The sequence below is a fragment of the Phytophthora cinnamomi genome, assembly GCF_018691715.1.
Source record: "Phytophthora cinnamomi strain GKB4 chromosome Unknown Contig38, whole genome shotgun sequence".
NCBI lineage: Eukaryota > Oomycota > Peronosporomycetes > Peronosporales > Peronosporaceae > Phytophthora > Phytophthora cinnamomi.
Window position 1 is genome coordinate 992,266 of NW_027150971.1, and position 16,631 is coordinate 1,008,896.

The 16,631-nt window shown below is 52.4% G+C and overlaps 4 protein-coding genes across 4 annotated transcripts; 3 read left to right on the top strand and 1 right to left on the bottom strand.

Moving 5' to 3' along the window:
- Positions 1–12: 12 nt before the first annotated feature.
- IUM83_03295 (E3 ubiquitin-protein ligase UPL6) lies at positions 13–5,550 on the top strand (the record flags this gene model as incomplete). The annotated part of the gene is made up of 2 exons (XM_067927285.1): positions 13–588; positions 4,258–5,550. 2 exons carry the CDS (start codon positions 13–15, stop codon positions 5,548–5,550), a joined length of 1,869 nt encoding a protein of 622 aa, XP_067791948.1.
- A 333-nt stretch (positions 5,551–5,883) lies between these two features.
- IUM83_03296 (ribosomal protein L29) lies at positions 5,884–6,608 on the top strand (the record flags this gene model as incomplete). Its single annotated transcript, XM_067927286.1, has 2 exons — positions 5,884–5,887; positions 6,241–6,608. The coding sequence occupies 2 exons, from the start codon at positions 5,884–5,886 to the stop codon at positions 6,606–6,608; spliced, it is 372 nt and encodes a 123-aa protein (XP_067791946.1).
- A 114-nt stretch (positions 6,609–6,722) lies between these two features.
- Positions 6,723–8,707, bottom strand: IUM83_03297 (nucleolar protein; the record flags this gene model as incomplete). The annotated part of the gene is made up of 11 exons (XM_067927287.1): positions 6,723–7,064; positions 7,135–7,224; positions 7,300–7,358; positions 7,430–7,497; positions 7,551–7,612; positions 7,688–7,769; positions 7,851–7,985; positions 8,054–8,178; positions 8,249–8,359; positions 8,442–8,489; positions 8,558–8,707. The coding sequence occupies 11 exons, from the start codon at positions 8,705–8,707 to the stop codon at positions 6,723–6,725; spliced, it is 1,272 nt and encodes a 423-aa protein (XP_067792017.1).
- Positions 8,708–8,960: 253 nt separating this feature from the next.
- Positions 8,961–10,361, top strand: IUM83_03298 (uncharacterized protein; the record flags this gene model as incomplete). Its single annotated transcript, XM_067927288.1, has 1 exon — positions 8,961–10,361. The coding sequence occupies one exon, from the start codon at positions 8,961–8,963 to the stop codon at positions 10,359–10,361; it is 1,401 nt and encodes a 466-aa protein (XP_067791945.1).
- Positions 10,362–16,631: the final 6,270 nt, after the last annotated feature.

Genomic DNA, 16,631 nt, shown 5'->3' on the forward strand with positions numbered 1-16,631 from the left:
GCACTCCGCTCCATGCAGGCGGCCGCGCGGAGAGAGGAGACCTGGCGCCGCAAGGAAAGCGCCACACGCCGCCGGCTGAGCAAGAGAGGCGCGAGGGATGTGCACGCAGGTGGAGACGCCGGTGCGGGCGAGTTCGTGCGTCTGGCGGCGGCGATAGAGGACGGCGCGGCGTTCAACCCCAAGCAGTGGCGACGGGTGCTGGACACGTCGACTGCAGTGCTGCAAGCTTCCAGCAACTTAAGCAATGGGAGAAGAGATAAGAGGGATGTGGGGAGAGTAGAGAGAGCTGCGACGCAGAGACCGTTGAGTAGAGAGGAGGATTCGATGGTGGACGGAGGCGGCTGCCCACCGCTGTCAGTGACGCAGTATCTGAGCCAGCCAGACATGGTGAAGGACATTTTACGAGAAGTTGAAGGTGAATTGGAGGTGGATGAGGACGTGAGTGTTGAGAAGGAGGAGGACGGCGTTGCAGTGCAGCCAGAGGTTCTGGCTGAGGCCAACGACGAGGAGGTGGGAGATGTGGTGCTGGAAGACGAGGGCGTCTCGCCAATTCGTCATGATATTGTGGAGAAGGAGATTCCGGCGGTGGTGCTGCCTTTGTTGACGACAATGTCGCCTCGGACGAGACGAGGACTCGCCCACCTTCCACCTCCCAGCGAGGCGGAAATGCGAGAAGTGGAGAGTCTCGAGCGCTTAGTAGACCATCCAGAGTTTTACGAAGATTTTTATCGCACGTTGAAGAGACAGCAAGCGCTGCGTCGGAGTGTGGTCAGAGCTGGTAGCTTTGACAAGTCAGATGCGCAGGCGTTGCAGACACCTCCGCGAAAAATGAAGAGGCCGCGCGATTCAACAAAGTCGCTGAAGGCAAGGAAAGAACTTGGCACTCGATCTGTTGCATTACCGGCGTTAACAGCTGAGGGAAAAGATCGTGCACGAGAACTGAATGAAGAAAAGAGATTGACATACGAAGATACCGTGAAGGTTGATGTTACTAACAAGCCATTTAGCCAAAATTCGACTCGTAACCGGAGTCACAACGCAAGGCGGTCTCGCAGCTACAACAGATTAATTCAGGAGCGGCAACACGTCGAGATATTACAAGGAGCAGCAGAGAATCAAGTGAAAGAAACCCTCGATGAAATCAAACATTGGATCCCGCTAGATGTTATTTATGCGTTTGGGCTCGGAAAATTTGCATCACCGGCTCAACAACGAGCTACAGAAGTATTGTTTCGCGCTAGCGTTCGTTTGAAAAACCAACGTCTTTTTCTAGGAATGCGTCATTGGAAAGAGTTTGTGCTCTCAAGGCGAGAACAGGAGTGGGATCAGGCCTGTACTCGGTTGCAGTGTTGGTGGCGACAAATAAGCGCCAAACATGAACTTGAAACGCGCAGAGGAGTACGAAAGGAGTTGCATCGAAGGCAAACAGCCTTTCTTGCTCTATTAGCGAGCAAGCAACAGCAAGCTGCGTGCCGGATAACGCGCTGCATAAGACGCTACGTGCTTCAGCGCTCACATGAGCGATCGATAATACGGCAGAAAGCTGCGATTTGTATTCAAAATTTTTGGCGGCAGCTATGCACCCAGTGGGCAGCAGTGCGTCGGGAGGTTCAAAAGCAACGAAGGAATAAAGCTGCCACATGTATTCAGAAGCACGCTCGGCGGGTGATTGCACAGCGAAAACGAGTGTTGCTGAGTAAAATTGATCGTGTCGATAGGCGACGCCGACAGATAGCTCTTCAAATTGCCACACGAGCAAAACACATGAAGTTGCTCGGAGCCGTCATTTCAATTCAGCGAGCATTCCGGAGTTGGCAGCAAAGACAGGTTTTAATGCTTCGACGCCGTCGGGCAGCTTTTGAGCGTGACAAGAAAAAGATACTCAAGGTGCAAGCACATTATCGAGGCCAGCAAGCCCGACGGTGGGTAAGCAAACACAGGCTCGAAGTTCACAAGGCTGTTCATATTTTGCAGCGTTCGTGGAGGTGCTACCTTGCCAGAAGAGAACTCTTGAGACGGAAGGAGCAAGCACTAGCTCGCCGAAACGAGTTGTTGAAAGAGATCGAAGAAGCTCGTCGAAAGAGACAGTCTAGTGCTCTCGTTCCCATTCAGTTGCAAAAGAAATGGGGTCAAATTTCGCTGCTGAAAGCTACCAATGTGTTCCAAGCAAGCGATGCTTCAAACTCGCGAGAGGCGCAGGCGGCGAGAAAATTACAGGCACGATGGAGAGGCAAACAAATTCGCAAACGCCTACGATATGAGCAAGCGAAGGAAGCGGAGAAATTACGACGTGCACTCAATCGTAAGCGTCGACTAGCCGCGATTTGTATACAGAAACACATACGTGGAATTAGCGGACGAGCCCGCGCTTGGGAGATGATGAAGGAAAGGAGCGCTGGACGAATTCAGCGTGTGTGGCGAGGATATAAGACGCGAACACGACTCTTAAAAATGAGGTATGCTATCAAGATGATAAGGCGGATTCAGACGCACTGGATAACTCGTCGAAACACAGAGAACCAGCGCTTCCGCGCACTGAATGTTGTAATTATTCAGCGGGCAGTGCGGAGATTTATTGGTAGACGAATGCTTTATGAAGCCGTTCGAAAACGACAATTTCTGGCTGAGGAGAGCGCAGTCGGTAAGGTACTTGAAGAAAGAACTCGCAGCCGTGTAAAGGACGAGCTGTTGCTGCAAAGTTTCACATTCAAGGCGATCAAAACTGTTGACCAAAGCGAGGGAAATACTCCGGAAGAAGTGCGCGTCGACCGATCGCTATACGTTGTGGATTTGGCAAAAAGACAATGGAAGAGAAAGGGTTACGATGGTATTTGGCAAGAAGTGTTCCGATATGCAGCTGGTAATTCGCAAGAAATGGATAATTCTCATTTTGCAAGATTTCTTAAGGTGCTCCCGCATTCGTTCATCCACAAAACACATTTTCCAATGCAAAACGCGGATGTAATTTTTGCGAAGATGAAGGAACCGAAGGCAAAGACAATTTCTTTTCCGAGATTTAACAAAGCCATTTTGATGCTACTGAAGGAGAAGTTTACGGACACAAACAGCCATAAGGAAACCTCAAAACCAGCAGAATTCACTGATCCTGGCGCTGATCATGAGCGCTTTCTTCGATTTATGAATCGGTTCGTACTACCGTCGGCGATCCAAAATGGCAAATACAGGAAAATGCTGGAAGCGCACTGTTCTCAACGATTACTGTGGTCAGCTACTGTTTTGCGTAGACTTGCGAGTCGAATTGCCAGCAAAAGAATGCACGATAAATTCGTTATAGTCTATCGCGAGCAGCAGATACAAAAGCAACGGAGCAGATGTGCTGCTACGATCCAGCTAGCGTATCGTTGCTACAAATTTCGTCTACAGTGGAAGACCATGCTCGCCGGTATGTTCATCGAGTTCATCGATCACACGGGACGGACTGTGAAGTTTCAGCATATTGCCAGCGGGAAAGTCCTTACCAAGCGCCCAATCTTTTTGAAGGGGGTGGTATGCGGGAAGTTAGTTCCATTGCCGTTTCCGGGCGAGGAATTTCATGCCTTTTGTGAGCGACACGAGGACAGCACTGATCCGAACGCGGCTAGAATTCCAGCAGATGTATATTGCGTGGAATGTGAAGATGTCATGTGTAAAATTTGCTTTAATAGGGATCACAAGACTCGAAATGCCTTTCAGCGACACCAGCCACGAAAGATCGAGAAATGCAGTCACTGCGGCTCGGAAACGGCGACAAGGGAATGTCTTCAGTGTGGCAACGGCAAAGTGCCCTTTTGTGATCCATGCTTTCCGCACGTTCACAAACAATTTCATAAACAGCCCAAACAAGGAGACCGAACTCCTCAGCGTGATCTTCCAGCTAAGGAGGAGATTAAAATTCTTCCTGATCAGCCTGCTGAAGTCAAGCACAAATTCCAAGCTTTAGTGGTCATGTGCGCAGAGTGCTCGGACCGAGTAGCCCAATGGTCATGCGAAACTTGCTTGGATCTCTTTTGCAAACGCTGCATGAGTTCATACCACGCTAAAGGTCAACGACAGTACCATCACTGCCACCGTTTAAACTATTTCTCAATTCTTCGGTTGAAAGCAGAACAAAAGAGAGACGCTGACGCTGAAAATCAAAAGGAAAAACGAAAGAAGCAGCGAGAAGAGGAGCGAAAGCGACAAGAAGCAGAGCTGCAGCGCCAACATATTGCCGCGACGAAAATACAAGCACTAATACGATCATTCGTGGCTCGTCAGTCAGGTAAAGCGTACATGCGGCTGGTGCGCCAAACACAAGCAGCGCGTGCTCAACGAAAAAAAGACGACAAAGTGCGTTCATCCCTCGTGTACAAGGTGAAGGCTGCATTTGGCGTGTCACCAGCGTTGAATTCCGACACGAAGCAAGAAGTTGCTGCACGCAAACAGCGGTTTGATGATATCAAGCACACCCTGTTCCTCCAGAGACGGTCAGGAGATAAATCCAATGCAAAGAAGCACTGGAGCAAGAAGCAAAAGGCTCGAGTGTTGGAGGCTGCTGGAACTTGGTGCGACTACGACGAGCCCGTCAAGATTCTCAAGGGGGAGTGGAAGAATTGCGTTGGATCGATTGTGTCGACGCAGAATTTGATGCTGACCGGAAGTGTGCTGGTGTTCGTTCCTCTGGCCAATCGCTCGGTAGTTGTTCGTTGGGAAGACATCAAGCCCTACGACCAAGATGAGGCGTTGCGACAGGCATACGTTCCACCTAGTCAAATAGCGCTGAACGTCACGCGTGATTTCCACGCCAAAATATCGCGAATCTTGGAAGGTGCCATCCGAAAGGCACGTTTGCTGTATTTGCAGACGATCGAGTTCAACCGTATCATGCAATACGCGTGGGTGGTCGAATACGACAAACGAGAAGAGAAAGTGGAGTACTGGAACGTTGTGCTAAATCGGCGCGTCTCGACACCGCCCAAGGCGATGCAGATAATTGAACGCATGGAGCCGGAGGACCGCGAGAAGCTGGAGAAGCGCGTGGAGCTGGCAAGGAGCAAACTCGTTACATTGCTCAACCCGTTCCAGTCGAAGAACAAGCCCAAGCTGGCGCTGCGGCGAAATGCCATCGTATTTGTCCCAAGTGGGATAATCGTAGAGGAAAGCAACACTTCTCTCGCGTCCTTGAAGCTCGAGATGGAGTCAATCGACGCTGCCCGCTTCTGGCACGACAAGGTCCTTCCCAACCGGCAGCTAGGCGGCAAGAAGGCGCGCAAATTCCTCGCAGCATCTCCGCCCAAGGCTTGCTGGTGGGTGGTGAAGCTGTTCGTCTGGATGGATCTACACGCAGAGGACGGGTTTGAGCCCCAGGCGAAGAAGCTGCTGAGCATGCCCGAGGAGCTGCAGGTGTACGTGGTGAGGGAGGTCAGCGACCGGTTCGAGCAGTCCGGGGACGCCAATCTAGCGAAGGAGAAACTAGCACAATTAATGGGTCTCAAGACGGCCACCTTGCAGTTGCTGGTGACCAAGGACCAGCGAGACGCCGAGGAGGAGGAGTCCCGGCAGGCGCCATAGCAAAAAAGGCAACTTTCAGTTGAAGCTGCTCGGTCTCAGACAGCCCGAACCCGCATCAGATGCGTGTCGCTCCAAGCAGCGCGGCTTTTGACTGGTGCAGAAAACCTCGTCGCCATTTAAGCGCGCTTACCCGTTGGTAAAACAGTCGGTGCACCAGCTCGTCTTTCACAATTTAAGCGCGGCTTACCCTCCGAAGGTCGCGCGAAGGTCGCGCCAGTGAACCTCGAGCCGCTCGCGCCCAGCCAGCCAACCAGTGGCCCGCCGAGCCGCCGCCATTTGCCTCGCCCACGCAGCAAAAGGGAAGTTCGAAGCTAACGCATCAACTAGGAAACAATGGGTAAGCCCTCCCTCAGCCATGGCCCGCGGCGGCGCAGCGACCGCGCTGCATAGAGACAGGAAAGGCAGGCAACAAGGCAGGGCGGCGCACAGGGCAGCGCAGCTCAGGGCAGGCACAGAGAGCACAGCACGCACGCAGCGGAGTGTGACTGGCAGAGGACACCAGCAGCAGCTACAGTTACCTCCGCAACGCCAATGGAATCAGGAGCGCTGCGCTGCTGCACAACACGCCGATGCCTTGCCGCTTCCCTGTCCGCAGGCTGCACTGCCACCGTCGCGGGCGTTGTGACGAGACGTTAGGCCGACAGGATGGCTCGAATGCTGACTGGGTGAATGATGTGTTGTGTGCTGCAGTCCAGATCAAGGCGCACGAGCTCCGCACCAAGAGCAAGACTGAGCTGCTCCGTCAGCTGGACGACTACCAGCAGGAGCTGGCCCAGCTCCGCGTGGCCAAGGTCATCGGCGGCGCCGCCTCCAAGCTGAGCAAGATCCGCGTGGTGCGCAAGTCGATCGCCCGCGTGCTGACGGTCTACAACCAGAACCAGAAGGCCAAGCTCCGCGCCGCCCTGGGCAGCAAGAAGCACGTGCCCCTGGACCTGCGCCGCAAGCAGACGCGCGCCATCCGCCGCCAGCTCTCCAAGCACGAGAAGTCGCTCAAGACCTTCAAGCAGCAGAAGAAGGAGTCGTACTACCCCAAGCGCCGCTTCGCTCTCAAGGCGTAAGCTGCTAGTTGCTGGGCGTGCGTCGGACTAAATACACCCTCCTAAGCTTCCCGCCATGTCTCGACACGGCGTTGATCAATTGTCGGTTTTCGTTGCAGTTCTTGCTTCGTGCGTTTACTCTTCCGTCACGTCCCAGTAGAAAGACTCGTCGTCGTTCTCCGAGTTGGAGTCGGACACGATGTCGAAGCTGCTGGTTTCATCGGTCTCGGCTGCAGCTCCAGGCGCTTCTTCACCTTGTTGCTGCGACTGGGAGTCGTCGCTTTGGTCGATGAGCTGCGTTGCGTCCGGGTCCTCTGCGTTGCTCTGCTGCGTGGATCGTAGGGTGCAGGTTGGGTCCACCGTTTGCAGTCCGCCGATGGCCATGTCGCTCAGCAGGTCGTCATGGATGGAAAAGTCCTCTTCCTCTTGCACTTCTCGTGCTGGTTCTTCGTCTTCTACGGACACCACCCCGCCTTCCTGGATTGAGAATAGCAAACTTGTGTTTAGTGGCTTGTGCCGAGGTGCAAGAAGTTGGAGCGGTACGCACCTTCACGGTGAACGGCTGGATTACGTAGCCTGCCACGGATGACTTCATGATGGTCATCGCGCGATACAACGAGTGCCGCTCCATTATGAACTGCAATATGCACATCGAAGCGTGTCAAAAGACGTTGAAGCGAGTAAGCATGACAAAGCCACAGCATTTTCCGACCCTAGTGGTGACACAGTGCGCCCAACTGTCGCCAAGTTGCGGCTTCGTATACAATCCACCTTGACGGCACCAGCATGACACGACACAGTTAGGCCCCAAAAGAAGCAGAAACACGCAGATGTCAGTTTACCTTCGCCTTCAACCGTGGTTGCACGATTCGTAACGACAACGAAGGCTTGGTACGTATCTGCGAATAGTCTGAAACATCGTTAGCCCACAAGAAAGAAGCACAAACAAGAAGCTTGACCTACTTCAAGTCTCGTGCGAGCCGCAGCATTTGATGCTGGCGTTGTGCGTGCGTTAAATCGTTGGCCTGTAGTACGAAGCAATCGAAACGCTCAAACACTTGCTTCCACAGCATCTTCATCCTCAGACTCAGACCCTTTACCTTGTTAAAAAGAGTAGTCACACAGTCAATAATCAAAAGTTTCACCCTAAGCGAATGCATTGAGTCCTCCACTTCCTTCAGCCTGGAAAAGTACCCCACAGCAGTACAGCATGACGTTAGCTCGGATCTGACAGTCCAGCACTTCAGAGCAGTGTACACATACTTGGCACCTAAAGCAGCGATGGCTTTGACTTTTACGACGCGAATACGCTTGATGATCCCTGCAGCCGCTTGATTCAGGTTTGCCTCTAGGACAGCGTTTGTCAGTCGAATGCGGGCGAGTGTGATCTGCAGCAGTCTACATCAATATCATCCAAGAGTGAGATCCTAACACGCGGCCATTTAAATACCACAGCACAAACCAACCGTTTGGCACTGAAGTTGTGCTCCACATCGAAAAACATGACGCCACTCTCCGGATAATCCATCGCACAAATTACAGCAAGTGTCATAGCCACCTGGCTTTTGCCGATCCCAGAAATGCCCACGAACTGCACGCAGCACCATCAGCGCCCGGACCCACTGCATACAAAATACTTCACACTACAGTGCAAGGCGTACCTCTGAAATTGCTCGGCAATGCAGCCCACCATTCAGCGCTTGGTCGATGCTTGTCAACCCTGTTCGAAGGAACGTCGGGTGGTTGACACTTTCCAAGAAGAGGTCGAAGGCCTAGTGCACCCCCACTCGACGCTTATTAGCACAACCCACAGCGTGGCTATCATCGCTACAAAAACCCGAGAGCTGTCACTACCGAGCGACTTGCTGGGGCCAGGCGGATCGAGAGTTTGGCCACCAGTTCCTGCACGACCAAGCCAGTCCGTGAGAATGACACACCTCCCTCAACCTCAACTCTCTCCACGCCCTGACCTCCGTCTCGCGAACCGACAAGTCAACGGCATGGGCGACGTCCCACACAGGCCGCTGCAGCAACTGGCGGTGCGTGGAGATGCCGCTAGCCTGAAACAGCGCGCGTCGACGCTCGTCCACATTCTCCCGAGCCAGCACCCGCTGCAGCATTTTTTGCGTTATTGCCTACTGCCACGAAACGTAACAGTCAGATCGTACAAGTCACACACACGTTGCACCAGAACAGTCAAGTTGAAGTTAATCGAAGACTAACCGGCCACGTACCTGTTGACCCTGCCCAGTGCATGCTGCACCCATTGATCTCCTGTGAAAATCTTTTTTGCTCGAAGGAGACCACCCCGCCACTCCTCGATCTACCGACCAAGCCCCAAGTTAGTCAAGTTCAAGCCCCAACTCTGCAGTGATGATCTACTACGACGCGTCGCGGCTGTGGGGGATTCTACTACGTTGGCACGGGTCGGCTCTGAACGGCCAGGCGCCCGTGCGGGCCCTGCACATGGCGGTGGTCGCCTTGGTCATGTCGCTCGTCGACCACTTCTACCCGTTCGTGGTGGCCACCAACAAGTCGATGGCCTTCACCGACTCGCTCACCGTGTTCAACACGTTCCTGGGGCTCATCGTCTCGTTCCGCCTGAACTCGGCCTTCAACCAGTGGAGGGCCGGAATGGTGGCCATGGGGGCGCTCTCCGAGGCGGCGAGGGACATCGTCGGCTCCGGTTGCGCGTACGTCAGCACGACGATCAAGGAGGAACTGGAGGAGTGCAGCAATCAAGTCAAGAAGGACGAGAACAACGCTGAAGCTGCAAAAGAGGACAACAAGAAGACGCACAAGCACAAGCACAATGGCAATGAACGCCACGAAAAGCCACGACCCATTTCGAGAGATATTCTGGAGAAGTGCACGTTCTTCACGGAGCTGCGTCGCCTGGTGTTCCTCTACATCGCCATCGTCTTCCACGACTGTCGTGGCCGTGACGGCATCGACAAGTTGAAGGACACTGGCGTCCTCACCGAAGCTGAGTACGACGAGCTGTACGCGTCTGGCTCGGAGTACAAGAAGGAGAGCGACGAAGTGGAGTCCTACTGCGATCTGACGCGCCGGACGCCGCACAAGCTGCGCGCGGCCATCACTGAGCTCTGGCTCAAGAGATTGGTGCAGGTTGCGTCGCAGTGCGGCCACTTGACGCCGGGTAATGCCGGCACTTTGCAGAGCAAGATCTCGCAACTGCCGAACCTGTACACGACGGTCTTCCACATCGCCAACGTCCCGATCCCGTTCAACTACATGCAATACCTGCAGTTCCTGCTGGCTGCCTACATGTTGCTCTACATGGTCGTGATTGTGCCGAGTTCGGGGCTGTACACGCCGGCTTGGGTGTTCGTGTGGGGCACATTCCTCTTCATGGCGGACGAGATCGCCATGGAGATCGAGTGCCCGTTTGGGCTGGATGCCAACGACATCGACCTGGAGGAGAGATTGCTGCAGATTGAAGAGGAGCTCACGGTGCTGATCCGTAGTCAGTACTACTTCATTACCGGTGGTTCAAGCCTCTGCTTCACCGGCGGGCTGTGGTGCCAGATGCCGACTTCACTGCTGGAGTCCAAGCCGGAGATCACCAAGACTTTCTCCTTCCATCAAGGTCGACTATCCCCGTCCAACATCGCGACAGTGGAGGAGCACATGCTGCCAGAGATCAATGAATACACCGGTCTGATTAAAGATCCGCCTCCGCGGGCGAAGGATACGGCCAAGAAGAGCACCTCGGGAGGTGGCGGCTATGGATCGATGGCTTCTGTTGCGTAAAGTATTGTGGCGAAAGCAAAACTACCTGACACTAAAACTTACACGGATACCAGCTCTTCAACATGGTGGCCGCCAAAGGATGTCGAAGAAAAAAGCTATTGGTGGTATGCACGAGAATCTATCTCTTACAACGATGGCCGTGTGTTCCGGGCCAAACTGTTGAAGCGCTTCTTTAGAGCTGCCTTCTATCGACTCATCATTGACCCCAAAACGCCCCTCTAAACATTACCCTAGTTGTTCTACTTTCCACTTTTCTTAACGCTAAAATATCATGTGCTGTACTCTCGCTCGCCTCTAGGTTTTTCAATAGTACACCGCCATCGCCGCCTAAAAAAGCTGTGGGCTCAATGCGAAGGCTCCTCAACAGCATCACTACTTTCACTACTTTCGCGACAGTTTTTGGCGCTTTCTTGTTTGAATTAATTTTTTGCACTCCACCTGGCTCTGATCGTTTGTACCAGTTGCCCTAGATCCTTCCTTGAAGCACTTTAATGCGTGCAACCCGTGCTGCGGCATCTTTAACGCCCCACTCCTTACCGAATCTGAGGAGAAATTATTGCTGAAAGTCAGAGTCACACTGCAAGTCGACAAATCTACTTTTGATCCCAATAATGACAAACTCGAGCTTCTCCAAGGTGAATCCGTCGCGTGACTGGTAAAACTTCGGAAGCTAAGCGTGGTAGCACTCCAGTCTCACACAGATATTCTCCCCGGAAGCTATTTGCACGAAACGTACGAGTCGTTCAGTCTTGCATAGCATGGGAGGCGTCATAGCTATTCTCGGTGTGGTATGGCTCACGTGGGCTCGTCGTCGGTACAACACGGAATTTCATCTCCCACGAACACATTATACGGATCCGAGCACCCTACTCTTTCATCGCTTCAGGTAAAAAGCGTAAGACTACTGTACCATCCCGGATACTCGAGAAAAATGCCACATGAAGCATCCAGCCACTTAGCCCTGGGTTTGAACGGGAGTAGCGCTTTTTTCCGCGTATGGATTGCGGGTTTTCAGCGTGTGAGTTGGTAACTGCTGGTTTCAGCGTGTTTCAGCGTGTGCCTGGGTATTCCGCGTGTATCCGCTGTTTTGGGCGTGTGCCGTGTTTCCCGCGTGTGTGGTTTGCTGGTTTTCTGCGTGTGATGATGTTTTTGGCGCGTGCTAATATGATATTGCAGACATGTTATATCACTTCTAAAGTCAAGCACAAAAGTATATTGCGATTGAGTTCAGAAACTAGAAAACTGCACCGCATCGGATCAGACAAACGAGTAGCCAGGCCGAGCGGTGAAATTCAGAACATGTGCAAGCTCTTAAATGTCGTGTGGCTCCGTTAAAATGTCTTCGTCCATCAATTCCCCAATAGTAGTTGCCATCTTTAGTAAACCAAGGTCGCACAATTCCATCAAAGTTTCTGGTCGACGTGCCACTCTCGTCCTCGATCACCAGAGGTACAAGAACCTTCCAGTTCGTAGGAAATCCTGGTTTGGCTGCCAGTTTCGTTAGGAGCTTAGGAATTGAGTTCTGGCCTGTGTACGTCGAATCTTGCTGTCCAACCCTTGGTTGTTTGCACGGACGGCCAGTGCAGGGATCGACTTCAACAGAACCTCCAAATTAAAGCCGTCAAGGATACTCAATGTAGCCAATATGTGAGAGCACTGCCACCCCGACACATAAAACGCCTTACAGTCGCACCGATACTTCTGTCTAATGCGCAACATCTACAAACACCGTTCACAAACGACAAATTAGTCATGACATCATGAGTTTCCGCAAAACAAAACGGTGGTAGTGCATACCTCCGACTCGGGCCAATTCGGTGAGTCCCAACTGCGCGTAAAAGGCAAGTTCACTTCTACACGAACAAGATGCAGAGATAAATAGCGAGGATAAACGTTCTGAACAATCTCCTGTTTCTCTAGAACTCCACCTAGAGACGTTTTGAACGTTGTAGCTCTGTCTTCGTCGACCCGAGTAGGCTCGATACTTGTATCACCAATGATATACTTTCGCGTGTTAAACAATAATCCAACAACTGTGCCGTTCTTCTCCAGTTCACGGCGGTTTCCTTCTTTTGCTAATAGCATTGCTTTGCGTGCACATTCAATGAAGACAGGCCCAGTCGAATATGGTTTGATGGGAGTTCCGTGAATTCGGATGCTCTTGCGATCCCGTGCTGATCCGAAGTAAGCTAAAAGTCGGGGAAGGGTAGTGCGAAGAACAACTTCTGTTGCGGCATACTTGTCCGGTCCCACAATTCGTTTATTATCCCGATTATGAGCTTCCACAGGATTCTGGTTCAGGGTAACTCCAGGGGATTTACTTGCCGAATAGTACCAATGCTTCCAGTCTCCAGCTAAATACTCCTCTTTAAACCAGGGATCGATGTCATGTTCTTTGCGTTTGGTCCAGCTCTTTGGAGCAAGAGCTGACAGAGCACGAAATTGTCCAGGGCAACAAGCTTTCTGGAGATAATTAACTTGTCCTCGCACGTTGCTCTCGTTTTTCTTCCTCTTCTTCAGCAAGGGCATTTTTTCCCGTCAAGTTGGTGCTGAGATGAGGCCAGCAATTAAGTGTAGCATGATTCCAGGCCAATGTTTTTTGTAAGAGCAGGTTCCTCGCGTGTGGTTAGGACATGCTGTATTCCAAGCCATGGTTTCAGCTTTAAGAGGGTGGGGATATTTATAAATGGAGGGGTTGCATCGATGTTATACTTTTAGCCACTTCAGCCTCTTGGGCTAATACTCATCGCAACTTGGTCGAGCTCTAGTACACTATCTGCGCTGCCAACTTACTGTATGCTCAACGACTGAGCCAGCACATGTCGTCGGCTGAAAGTGAAGACGAGTACGTGGCCGACAGCGATTCGTCGTACGACTTCGACGTGGTGCCGTCGCCGCCCTCATCCGAGGGGGGCTCTATCTATGATGGTGCGAACATGCGTTTTCAGGAGACCAATACAGATATGTGTGGCGAAGCGGCCCTCAACGAAACAGGTAAGACGCTCAGACCACACTACCACGGACTTGGCTCAGCTCGACACAGCTCAGCTCAGCTCCGCTCAGCTCTCCTTCTGCACCGCTCAGCTTGGTCAGCTCAGCGCCACTTCAGCAAAGCTCAGCTCTTCTCAGCTCAGCACGGCTTCGCTCAGCCCAGTTCGAGGTGGGCGAGGCGTGCGTTACTTCCTCACTCGTGTGACCCCTTGTGCGGTCCTTCCTAGGGCTACGCTGTGGGCCTAGACTTGCGTCGGCCACACCAGCTACCCCCGACTCCGAAAGTCTCCAAGTGTTCTCAGACGAAACTTGTACCTCGCTTGGCAAGTCTCAGTCCGCACGTGTCTTCGCCCGATTCACCCCTTGAATATGCAGGCACGACACCACACACACGTAGTCCACTTCTCTTCACAGGCCCTTGGACGCTGGGCCTTAACAGCCTCCTCCTTGCTCAACGACTCCGGCTTCGAGTCGTTTCCAGTCACGATACTTCCTCCTGCGGCTCAGACTGTAAGCCGTGTAACAAGTCTTCACTCGCCCCTCCCCCCCCACGCCTAAGGGTGGCCCCGAGGGTTGGCTCGGCTTGAGCCTGTCTTGGTCCAGGGTTCTCGCTCTGCGCCCTGGGACTTCCACGCAGCACGCCTTGATGTAGGCGGAACAGCGACGCTGGGAACCACTATCCCAGGTCAGTCGCGCCACACGGATTCACCAGCAGCCCTGGAAACCACTATCCCTGGTGCTGCTCTGCCGAAACCTCAGGGCGAATCACCTTCCGCCTGAAAACACGAAATACGACACTGGGTATGCAAGTACCCCAGTGCGTAGCAATATGAAATACCCCCACCGCTGCCACTCCGTAGGAATAGCAACTGAGTTGGTAGGTGGAGCTGAATTTAGTCGGATGATATCCTTGGACCCTGCGGAAGCACCAACTGCGTCTTTGGGGGGAAATCGACTCTGATTGAATTTAGCACTTGCAAAATACTAAGACTTATCGAGTGAGGGCGCAATTTCCTTCTGGGTACACTTTGAACAATGGTGAGATGAAATCCGTCAAATACTGACTTGAGCGACTCTTCGTGCTGGGCAGATCATTGTATCCACTACGACCGAGGTCAGGCCAGCTATGTAAAGGTCCACGGCGATGCCAATTGGTCACTGCGGGTGAGACACTTATACCCACAAAGGGGGTGCCCAATGGGTGGTACGGCTGATATGAAGTGACTGACTGAATGTCAAGTCGACTTCTCCCAGACCGCCCTGAGTCAACTCGCTCAGACCCCGGACTTCACCCAGAACCCAGACTCTCGGCTGAGACTTCATACTCTGGGCGGACACTCCATCGCCACTGCGGGAGCTGGGCCTAGACTCCGTGATCTCAGATCAAACTCCATACTTCCAGCCCAGACTTGGGGCTCCCAGCTCAGACTCCATGACCACAGCAGAGCCTGAGCCCAGATTCCTGAATCTCAGCTCAGACTCAGGAGTCTCAGCTCAGACTCCATATTCACAGTGAAGGCTGCGCTCAGACTTTGGACTCTCAGCTTGGACTCCGGACTCTCAGCTCAGACCCCGGGTGGTCAAAGTCACGCACCCCGGGTCTCGGCTGCATGTCAGCTTGGCCCAGAGTCTGGGCGGAATACACCCAAGTCGCAGACCTAGCCAGGCCATTTCACCAGGAGCGAGCCAGTCCACATGAAGTTAAGTAGTCAGTCTTGGGTCGGACCGAGCGGGTTCGGGTAGCCGACTGGCGGGTTCGGAATTTCCCTGCTAACCTCGCCACATATGGCCCCACCATTTGACACAACACCGAACGACTGGCGTACCGCTCACTGTTTGGGGATATTCTCACCGCGCAAGGAGGCAAGAATTCAACTTGATACCGTGGAGCGAGCTCGTTTTAAGCAGAAACACAATTACACGACTCTTACCAAAGTTGTCACGCATCTTTATTGCAGCTCTCATGATGAATGTCGTCGCAAGGCTCGGATACTGGTTCCAAACAATGAGCCCCGATTATTTGAGGTGGTGGTGGCCGGCTCTCACAGAATCACCGCTGCAGACAACCTGAACAGGAATTGACAAGAGATTCCAAGTGGAATGCGACAACCTACTATTGGGTGGTGCGGCACCTGTGCGGTGTTTGGTGATACTTAACGAGCGATATGCCAATGACCCGGACCTGCTTGACCTATTACCCGACACCGACCAACTTCGAAATAGAAGTTCAGTCCTGAAAAATAAAGGACGTTTCGACATTAAAACATTGACACAAGTTACCTTCTGGGCTTCGCCTAAAATGTGTGATTCGATTGCTCGGTTTAGCCAGGAAGGTGAAACTTCTAGGTTTGATGATTTTCGCCGATTATCTCCCGCATACCAAGATGAGTTATTAGTGCTGCACACTTTTCAAGAATCCTTGCTGGACAATGAGATCTCTTTGGGGGTTGTTTTCACAAGCCACCATGGCTACTGTCACAGATTTTCCCCCATTGCGTACATGTTCGTACGGGCCGAGACGACACCAGCTTATGATGAGTTCTTTGGTGTACTCAAAAGGTGTTGCAAGGATTTTCTAGGCTGGAATCTCAAGTTTCAATTTGGAACACTAGATCATTCTGATTGTATCGCCGCCACCAGCGAACACCATGCCGCACGCGCAAAATCCAGCTACACGCTGAAACCATGACCAACCTAATCACACGCGATAAACCACAAAATCACACGCTGAAAAAAGCCGTACCCTTAAACGTTGCCTAATGTAGCGTGAATGTGGCTGAGTGTCGTTCGAAGACAAACTCGCATGGAATGGCAAGCACGGTTCTTACGAACTGCGAATTAAAAAAATCTGCCAGCGTAATGCATTCTTTAGAATGAATCCTCTTTGTACGTGATTCCATTGTTGAGATGTTCGGTGCTCGGAGGTGTGGAGGAGGCCTCCATCGCACCGACGCTACTTAGCGCTAGTGTCGACGTTTCCGGAGGCATAGGAGTGTGGTTGTTGGTAAATGATGGAACTCGAGGTATCAAAAATAGGCATTTTTTGAAAAAGTCAGACCAAGTATGGTCCATCAAATCTTGGTCGTTGTTGCGCTGCTCAAAGTGCTATATACTTTATTCGACAGTTAAATGCGAACTAGATCGCCTGTAACTACATTGGGAATCTCCGGTGTTTTTTCAGTATCCAGCTTCATGCAGCGCTGCGCGTGACATCGCATTTCATGATATTGTTGGAATCTGCGAACCCAACCGTGCGCACACATGCATAGCCAAGGACGC